The 10,758-nt window shown below is 36.7% G+C and overlaps 1 protein-coding gene across 1 annotated transcript; it reads right to left on the reverse strand.

The window, feature by feature from the left end:
• On the reverse strand, positions 1–9,046 carry LOC128014752 (leukemia inhibitory factor receptor-like). The gene is made up of 10 exons (XM_052598469.1): positions 8,788–9,046; positions 7,774–7,903; positions 7,432–7,580; positions 5,992–6,125; positions 4,993–5,143; positions 4,816–4,892; positions 1,787–1,985; positions 1,504–1,686; positions 594–694; positions 1–149 (listed from the first exon to the last, which is right to left on the reverse strand). The coding sequence occupies exons 1-9, from the start codon at positions 8,975–8,977 to the stop codon at positions 603–605; spliced, it is 1,305 nt and encodes a 434-aa protein (XP_052454429.1). The 5' UTR covers positions 8,978–9,046; the 3' UTR covers positions 1–149; positions 594–602.
• Positions 9,047–10,758: the final 1,712 nt, after the last annotated feature.

Consider the following 10,758-nt stretch of genomic DNA (forward strand, 5'->3'; position numbering starts at 1 on the left):
GGCAGCCTCTGAATCATCTTATACCATAATCACATATCCCGTGATGAATCCAGTGTGACTCGGATCCTTCTCGTCGAAACTCCATTTCAGGTTTACAAATGACCATGTTATATTTGGGCTAGAGTCCAGTGTAGGGCGCTGCCTGGGCTCTGAACAACACACATAATATATGTGGCAAGATTTATTTCAGAATAATAATGTTATATTGCACAATTCAGATTCTCAATTTCTCTCTTCACTAAAGGTGTGAATTTGATGCATTTCCATTGCAATATAACACCTTATTTTGCAAAGCGGAAATGAGCAATTTTCTGTAAATGCGTGGAACTTCCCATTTATTAAATTATTAGAAGAATAACAAAGTGCAGTAAACAGTAAAACTAATTGCGCCACAAACCAGTGTGTTTATGATTATGACAAGATATTAAAATTCAGTCTGCTGCTTTTGTACAGGTAAAATAACTGGAAGAGAATGACTCTGGAAGACTTGCATATTCAAGTTACAAATAGCCGTGTCACTCTTAAATCAAAAATATAAGCATCTGTTTTGTTCTCTACTGTAATGTCCTATAGATGTGTGTGTGCACCCTTACTCTGTTCTTTTAAATATCCGATCTGTTTCTCATGGCGTCAATGTCCCTCAGCGCTACATCGTAGATTTCAAATTCATATAGAACTCCTGCTTTAAAGTCTCCTGTAGAAATACAGTTTAATAGTGAATTTGAACAAGTTATTCCAGAAAATAATCTTTTTTTTTTAAAAGAAGAACCAGGATCCCTTGGTCTAGAAAAACCTGGATATATCAGGTATAGCCTAATTTTAGGAGTAAGACTTGCAGACCTGGAAAAATCGTGGAAATGTATAAAATATATAAAAAGGGAGTGATAGTTACACAAAAAATGGCAGTTTAGGATGGCAGAACTTTACAGTAAGTTACAACAATTTAGGTTAAACGGGTTCAACTTTAATTCACAGTAAAAAATTCATATAAATTTTTTTTTTATCACTGTAAATTAAAATATGGGTTGTTCTTTTCCACTTGCAAAACTATGACTAACAGTATTTTACTGTAATAATACGTGAAATGTCCAGCTAGTTATTACAGTTACAGTTATTACAGTATCTAAAGGGAACTTATCATTAACCAATTAACAGGTTTTTACAATATCACTTTTACAGTAATTTACTCTTAAATAACTATATTTTTATAGTGTACTCGTTATCCCAAGCTCAGTATGAAATTATGAATATTTGTTAAAATCCTTAAACGTAATACTTCTCAAGAAAGTGACCCGTCATGGGACCATATATCAGTGTGGATGTTCAGGGTCCCCTGAGTAAAAAAAGGTTGAGAACCACTGACAAATTAGATTGCTCACTATGTAAGAAAATAGCTTTTATATGCAACGCTGTCACAAAGCCAGAAACATTCATGTTACTATTTTATTTTGATGGCGGTTGTTTTGTAAGAATATGGCATGATGTACAAACAGAGTTTCATACCTGCGTTCAGGTTTAAGGAGCTCTGATTAGCTGGGACCTTTCTCCACTGTAAGCTGCAGGGGAGTTTAACACCCAGCATGCACCACTCTACAATGTAACCACATGTGGTGGTTGAGTCCCTCGTCCAGGTCAGCTGAAATCCCTTTTCATTACCCATAATCCTCTTCTCCATCAGCATGCTGTCTGCACAAGAAACAACAGTCACTTATCTGACGTTCTAAAGAGAACCACAGAAAACACTTTAATGTTGAGTATGAGGAAGCATGAGGTTTGACAACCCTACTTGTTAAAGGAATAGAGATGCTGGCTGGTTCAGATAAGCCAGACTGAATGATGGCCCTCACGGTGATGTCACTCATATTGACTTCTCTGGTTAGTTTCATCTGTGTGTGTGTGATGTTCATGCACACACTCCTCTCTGTGTTTCTGTAGCTCACACACACCTCATAGGCTTCAATATATAAGTCTGAGTCACTGGTGGCCTGAGGAAGAGTGAACTGTGTTAACACCGATTGCTTGTACAAATGTTTGTGTTGCTATCTTCTTTTTTTTGGCTGCATGTCAGTACAGCTGTGATTCGGCTGCACGTAATATATCCATATATATCATATATATATATATATATACAGTGCCCTCCACAATTATTGGTACCCCTGTTTAAGATGTGGTCATGGACTTCTAAAAATTCTCCCTTTTTTTTAAACAACATAGAACCTAAATGCAAAAAAAAAAAAAGAGAAAAATCCAACCTTTTATTTAAGTACATTACTTTGGTGGTAAAAAAAACAAATCACACATTTAGAAAAAAAATTAGATTTTTTTTTTTAAATATGTTTTTCTGTAGTTGCTAAAGTTGGTCAGGGTATCTAGGAACTTTTAATTAGTAATTCATGACCCGGGGTATAAATATGACGTGACACAGAGGCCTAATTCTCTTACCCATTTGTCTACATGGCAAAGAAAAGAGAACACACAATTCAAGTAAGGCAGATGTGTGTCGACCTTCATAAGTCAGGCAATGGCTACAAGAAAATAGCCACTCGCCTTAATTTGCCCGTTTCTATACTCAGAGGAATCATTAAGAAGTTTAAAACAACTGGAACAGTGTCAAACAAGGCTGGAAGAGGTCCCAAGTTTATCTTGCCACAACGCAAAGTGAGGAGGATGGTAAGAGAAGTAAAAAAAAGTCCTAAGCTCACGGACACAGAATTGCATCAAAGAGTGGCATCTTGTGACGCTCTCTACATGCCAACAAGCTGTTTGGGAGGCATGCAAGGAAAAAGCCTTTTCTCACGAACACACACAAACGTAAACGTCTGGATTTTGCTGAGCGGCCCTGGGACTTCAACTGGGATCATGTGCTTTGGTCAGATGAGACTAAGATTGAGCTTTTTGGCAACAAACACTCTAAGTGGGTCTGGCGTAAAACAAAAGATGAGTATGCCAAAAAGCACCTCATGCCCACCGTGAAGTATGGTGGAGCATCTGTGATGCTGTGGGGCTGTTTCTCTTCCAAAGGCCCTGGGAACCTTGTTAGGGTGCATGGCATTATGAATGCTTTGAACTACCAGGACATTTTAAATAAAAACCTGATGGCCTCTGCCACAAAGCTGAAGATGGGTCGTCATTGGGTCTTTCGGCAGGATAATGATCCAAAACATGTGGCAAAATCTACACAAAAATGGTTCAGCAGTCACAAACTCAAGGTCCTCCCATGGCCATCTCAGTCCCTAGACCTCAACCCAATCGAAAACCTGTGGGGCGAGCTAAAGAGGAGAGTGCATAAGAGAGGACCCAGGACACTCGATGATCTAGAAAGATTGTGCAAAGAAGAATGGTCAAAGATCCCTCTCTCTGTGTTCTCCAAGTTGTGAAATGTTATAGGAGGAGATTAAGGGATGTCTTGTTGGCAAAAGGGGGTTGTACAAAGTATTAACATCAGGGGTGCCAATAATTGTGGGACACATGATTTAAAGTTTTTTTTTCTTAAATGTGTGATTTTTGTTTCACCACCAAAGTAATGTACTTAAATAAAAGGTTGGATTTTTCTCTAATAGCAGTATCTTTATGGTGATGTTCTCAATTTAAAGCAGTTTAGTCATTGTTAACTAAAACTATTAAAATAGTTTATTCGTTAAAATTAAATATATTTAAAGCTGCGGTAGGGAACTTTTGACGCTCTAGCGGTTAATAAACAGAACTGCTTGCGTCTTGCGGAAGAACATCGTAGCTGGAGCTACTTCTCTCTGTTTATGTCTATGAAGAATCACAAAGGTACTGGGTTACTCCGCCGAGGTATCCCCGAAGCAATCTAAAATAGTCCGAATATAAACACTTATTATAGGTGCACCCTAGTGATTCAGGACAAGCCAAAAACACGGTTTGGAAAATGGATTCATGGTGTACTCGCTTATTATATAAATTTTTCTAAATTTTGAACATAAACAAAGTTACGGACCGCAGCTCTGATTGGTTGTTTTTTACCGGGAGCGGATGCATTTCTGCAAATGGCAATAGGACCACTGGGAGGAGCCAGAGGAGCTTGATTTTTTCACAGATTATCTGTCTCATATTATACTGTCAGGACATAATGACAGGTTTAACAAATATGTAAAAAATATATATTTACAAAAGTTACCTACTGCAGCTTTAACTTTCACTTTAGACATAACCAACTCTGTTTATATGTAAACCTGTTTTTGACAGTATTAGCACAATCAGACCTGAAAGATAACTTAGTCCAGTAACCAGGCGCAGTTTCACCGGATTTTTTTTGTGTGTGTGTATGTGTGCGCGCTTCAGGTGTATGCACAAATTAAATGTTTAATCAACAAGGCTTTAAAGCACATGCAAATAATGTACTTTTGTGATTGCAAAAAAAATGCAGTGCAAGTATGTAACGTTGTATAGTATAGTCAGATGGAGGCACTAAAACTGCAACTGACAGAATATGCACTTGTAGCACTATACTATGCTATTTCTTCAAAAGCAGATCGTGGAGACATTTCAATCAAATATTGACGTCGCACACCCTCTAGTGGTAGCACTAAGATATGTGCTCTGATCTGATTACATTTTTATTTTTAAAAAAGGCAAAACATTTCATTTGAAATCTGTTCATAATTTAATTATAAATACCTGAATAATAAGACCCCTTGAGTGCTGAGATTTGTTACCACCATATTAATGCATGAACACATTATGTACATTGATTCTTTTTCTTAGCCAAACAAAACCAAATGGAGTCAATTACTATACCACTATGTATGGCGAAAATGATAAGGTTGAAGAATTTCAAAAACATAAACTTACAATTTTCCACAGGAGTGTGACGGTGCGATTAGGATGGTCCCTGATTTGTCTCCACAGATCTATGGTCACTAGTGGCACTGCAGGAAAAAAAGAATAATATAATATCTATGTTTTTGCATTAACTTGCAGTGGTCTTCTGAGTGTTTATTTTAAATTCTCCCATGACCCTTTGCTTGCCTGTGATAAATTGTCTTTGTGTTGTCCATCGGCCCCAGTCGTTCCCCTGTACTGCACAGCGCCCCCTAACAAAGTACTGCGTGCTGGGCTTCAGGTGCTGCAGTCTAAATGTGTAAGACTGTATTGAGTCGGATCCATTCTTATCTAAAACCTGTAAGACAACAACAACACTTGAACACAGGATGTGCTTCAGCACTTCTGTAAAGTTCATTTTGTCTGATATGGCAAGTCCTTTGATGAGAGATTTTACAATGTTAATCAAGCTTATGAAACTCCCTCTTGTCGTATTTCTGCTATCGCATTATTTGGAAATACAAAAATATGTTATGCAACAGCAAAAACAGCTTTTGCTGAAAATGTACCCACTGTGAGGCCCTCCAAGATGTAGATGTGGGGTTTTTTTTCTTCTAAAAACAATAAAATTGTTAAATAAAACAATATAAACAATAAACAATAAAATAAAACAATAGATTTGGATACATTTATCAGTACATAACTTGCTTGCTAATAGATCCTCTGCAGTGAATGGGTGCCGCCAGTGCTCCACACAAATCCAGTCCATTAGTTAACATTTTGTGAATTGAAACTGCATGTTTGTAAGAAACATTTCAACTCCAACTTTAAACTGTTGCTTCTGGTCAAAATACAAGATCATAATCTGTGCATATTTCTCTCCTGATTCAGAGAAGATAGCAATATTGTGGATAGAGGCCTCAGCAACTACAGTTAAAAACTTCTTAGTGCGGGATTTGTTTCTTACAAACACAGCTTTTCACTAAACAAGACACTAATTGCTTGAATGGATTTTTGTGATGTTTTATCAGCTGTTTGGAATTTCATTCTGATGGCACCCATTCACTGCAGAGGATCCAATGGTGAGCAAGTGATCAAATGCTACAAATGTTACGAAGAACAACAAACTCGTCTACATCTTGGATGACCTGAGGGTTAATTGTCAGCAAATTTTCATTTTTGGCTACGTTTAATGTGATGCATTACCTGTTTTATCCCTCCTGGTTCAAGTTCAATCTGGCAAATCAACGGAAGTCCTTCGAAACTCCCATCCAGCTGTAAGATCACCAATGAATCAAACACATCTTCAGTCACTTGAAGATCCTCAGGGACTGGAAAAACTGAATTTTTGAGATCAAATGAATGAGAAATGTTTTTTGTCATTATTCATTTTGATGTTACACTATTATTTAAAGCAACTTGCATTGCACTTTTTATAAGGACAATGTCCCTGATTTAAATTATCTTTGGTGTGATGGTGATAGGGTTTCAACTTACAACCTCTTGTTTATGATCTTCAAAGCTGCTATCAGTGCTTTAAGTGGGCCGGTACGCACTGGTACTCAGTACCGCCACTTCCAAATATAGCTCTTGAGCGTATCACCACCTCTCCCTGCGCCCAGAATGTGCTTTTAGCGTACAGGTACGTTCATTTGGACATCTGTTTTAATAGAGGTTTTAATCCTTTGCATTCACTGCCGCTTTTCAGAGCGCACTTCACAATGCACGCTTCCTAATTCTTCATAGTTCGGAGTATGGAGCGTGAATCATTTGAACCAGTTTGGGAGTTCGGAGCGGGATCGCGAATCATTTGAGGGAGTTCGGAGCAGCTTCGCGGATCATTTGAATCAATTCGAGAGTTCGGAGTGGGTTTGAGAATCATTTGAGTCAGTTGGGGAGTTCGTAGCGGGATCGCGAATCATTTGAGTCAGTTCGGGAGTTCGGAGCGGGTTCGCGAATCATTGAGTCAATTTGGGGATTGCAAATAATTTGAATCAATTCGGGAGTTCGGAGCGGCTTCGCGGATTATTTGAATCGATTTGAGAGTTCGTATAAGGTTCGCGAATCATTTGAATCAGTTCGGGAGTTTGTAGCGGGTTTGCGAATCATTTGAGTCAGTTCGTGAGTGCAAAGCGGGTTCGCGAATCATTTGAGTCAGTTCGCGAATCATTTGAATAGGTTGGGGAGTTCGGAGTGGGATCGCGAATCATTTGAGACAATTCGGGAGTTCAAAGCGGATTCGCGAATCATTTGAGTCAGTTTGGGGAACGCGAATCATTTGAATCAGATCTGGAGTTCGTAGCGGGTTCGCGAATCATTTGAGTCAGTTTGGAAGTTTGAATGCAGTAATGCAGTAGCTCTTTCTAAGGGTATTTTTTCAAAATCCTTTTGCACATTTTATTTATGTTCAGTATTTATTTCTAGCTCAAGCAAATCCACAAACTAATAAAATGATTTATTAATAAGGTTGCCTGTTGAATGCTGTATATAAAAGTCCTTCAATATAGTTGTTGTTACCTCAGGGGATGAGGGGAGTCATCAAAAAAAAAAAAAAAAAACAGAAAATATATATATATTTTTGGCTATAGTAGAGTAGAGCACTGGCTGCTATGATTTTAGTCTTCACAAAAAATGATTCATATTCACCTCTGTCTGTGATATTGAATATGTAGGTCTCGCTCTCTTGCCCCAAACTATTTGTCACAAGTAATGTGGTGTTGTAGGTGATCTGCTGTTGGATGACATCAAAGGCACAGGATGTGCTCTCCACATCACAGCTGACAGCCTTGGAGTCACTGAACATAATGAGAAAATGCCGTTAGATTGAACTCCTAATGAGTGTGAATTTGACCATACTTGTCAAACTGTCATACTGGTCTTGATGCCCATTTGAACACTTGGGCCAAATACAGGAAATACATAATGTAAGTAAACAAGTGGTCAAGTGCAGAGATCGCAAATGTCAGACAGGCCCAAAATCAGACTAACCTGATTAGTAATGTGTACTTCCTTCTCTGGTCGCCTGTTAGGTTAGGGGCTCTGTGTATCTTCCACGAGCAGCGCACGAGTCTCATGTCTTCAGTCTTGCATCTAAAATCCAATGGTTTCTCAGGAGGAACTGGACAAGGTTTAGCAGAAACTTCCCATCATGCTTAGAAGTAAACATTTATAATGGATTACTATAGCGTGTTTTTCTTGTACTTTTTAATTCAGTGGAAAATGTTTTTCAACATTTATTTGACTGTAGTAAAATTTTAATTCTGGTTTAAGTAAATTTTTCATCTCAGTTTTTATTATTCATTTAAAATGAGACAAATCTGTTATTATTTTAACCTCTAATCTGTTATTTATCAGTTCAGATGGTTTTTAATGCTTTGATAACTAGCAGAAGACACTAACCAGTTTTAAATTCCTCTTCTGCAGATGGGGCACTAACACTGCGTTACAAATGTGTTATTCTATAACATTAGTGATGTAACGAGAAACAGGTGAATAAACACTGACACTCAATGTTTAATGTTTAGACATTATTATTTCATTATTTATTTAAGTTATTTCAATGTAAAGCATTTTTTTTCTCATTTATCTAGGTCCTCCCAAACATTGAATGCAATCTGTTCATTGTCAAAATCTAAAATCATATTATTTTTAATTATTAAAAAACGCCATTATTTTATTTGAAAAACAAATATTATTTTATTAACAAAACTTTTTAGTTGGTCATGTATATATTTTTTTCAGTCGATCAGGTAACATTTTAGGCTGTCATATGGTCACATAACAAGATGTTGTAATGTACCCCCACCTATGGGACATGTTGTCACATTTCACTGTAATTATGAAACAAAGTGACATATTTGTACTAGACAAGTGTAAAATTACTATGGATAACAAAATGCTATTCTAAACCCTGTGTGGATGTAGACAAACTGAAAAAGTCAAAAAGTGTAACTTTGTGCCCCGCTCTCCCCTATTTGAATTGTGTTGGACAATGGGACTCACAGCTGACAATGTTATAGGCTACATCTCCGCTCACGTCGCAGTAGAAGTTGACACCGAAATGATTTGTGGCGTTGATGTTTTCCACTCGAATGGCTTTGACCCGTGGGCTTATGTTGATGACGTGATATTCAGTGTTGTTGTAGTACATAGAGGTGATGTGTGTGTCTGTGGGATAAATGCAGCAGAACATCACCGTAGACCCCTCCCGTAGCACCTGGTCATCTGGAAACAGCTTGATTTGATTGTGGGCTAAGCTTATCTCCCCTACAAGAAAATGAGTAAATATGAATAAATTTCCAACCACTCCTGGTGTTAGAATGTGCAGAAACCATCAACACAATGCTACGATCATGTGACTGGTTGTCAGGGTGTGATTAGGTGTGATTGCTAAGGATAGGAGCTGAGGAATGATGTGTTTCACACACGCTGTCCACAATATCCATGTTTGTTGTGCGTCCAACTTGTATTTCATAGGTTTGATTTCTTTGTTCTTCATTCGGATTCATCATCCACTCCATCTCCAGTCTCCACATGTCCAGAGCCTGAAGATTAATGATGTCTGGCACAGTGACAGCGTCTGTGGTGAAATAATGAAAGAGAGCCGTCTACTAAGAGAGATGCAATTCAGAAGCATAATACTGTAAAGTGTGACCGATGAATTTGAGCTGAGGCGAAATGAATCCTGATTCATGTCTGACCTGAAGAAGAATTCCTGTAAGCATCTTTGTCCAGTGGAGAATCATGTTGGTGGATTTAAACCCTCAGCATCTGCTCTGAGCTTCTGTCCAAGTGTAGGAGGTGTGCTATGAACCATTATAGTTCTCCTCCTACTTCTGCCTTTTGTTTGAGGTTAAGGAAGCAATGCCTTCAGACTTAGATTTATTGCCTGAGTCATGAAGTGAAAGTTGTATGTGCTTTGGTGTTTTTTTTAATTATGCTTTTTTTTATTTAAATCACTGTGGGAGGTACAGAAAGGTAGGATGATGATAAACCATAGATGGCAAAGTCATGTTGTTTAATAATCAAGTTGAATCCTTTATATACTGTGGGCTATGCACAAAGTTCCATCTACAGGCCATTGATGGAAATGCTTCAAATACCTTTAAAAGCAAATATTTTGACAGCAATCTGACGTCATAAATTAATCTTATTAGTCAATATAATCAAATCATAATAATTTAATCAAAACATAAATAGCTCTTTAGATCGAAATCAATCTCTAAATTCTAAAAATGTTTATCTCAAGATTTTGTTACTTTAATATTTTAATATTTATTAATATTTCATATTTTGGATTTGTTTTTGTTTAGTGTTCATTCAGGTATTTAAAAAAATATTTATCAAATTTTACATATATAATTTATATGTCTATTATTGCTTTTTTTTTCTTAATTACGAATTTATTTTATTTTAATTTTACAACTTTGTGCCTTTCTTTAATTTACCCTACTTCACCTTATTTATTGTAGTTAGGCCTAATAAATATTTGTGTACTGTGGTGATTTTCAGTTTAGTTTTGTTGACTTATTCTGAATATTCTTGGTTAAAATTACATGTTTCTTTTTGGTGTTGTTGTTTTTTTTTTAAACATATTCAGGTAAATACACACATAAATGGCTCAAAACAGACTGCTTAAACAATATACAAAGAACCAGGAAGAAAAACAAAAAAAAAAACAACAACATTTCGCCAGGGGTAATATATAATATAAAGTAAATTAAATTCAAGGTGAAAGCAAGAAAAGAAAAAAACAAAAAGCTTTGCTAAATCCCTGCCTCACTTATAAATACAACACAGTCAATAGCACATTATAAAAAAAAAAAAAAAAAAAAAACAATGTGTAGGATTTTAAGGCTTTGACATTGCTGGAAGAAGAGATAATATTTCAAGTCTTTACAGAAAATAATATATAGAGGTTTAACAGACAAAAATGTGAATTTATGTTTTAAAAACTTAGCTAGGAAAATACAT

The sequence above is a fragment of the Carassius gibelio genome, chromosome A5 (assembly GCF_023724105.1).
Source record: "Carassius gibelio isolate Cgi1373 ecotype wild population from Czech Republic chromosome A5, carGib1.2-hapl.c, whole genome shotgun sequence".
In the NCBI taxonomy this organism is placed as follows: Eukaryota; Metazoa; Chordata; class Actinopteri; order Cypriniformes; family Cyprinidae; genus Carassius; species Carassius gibelio.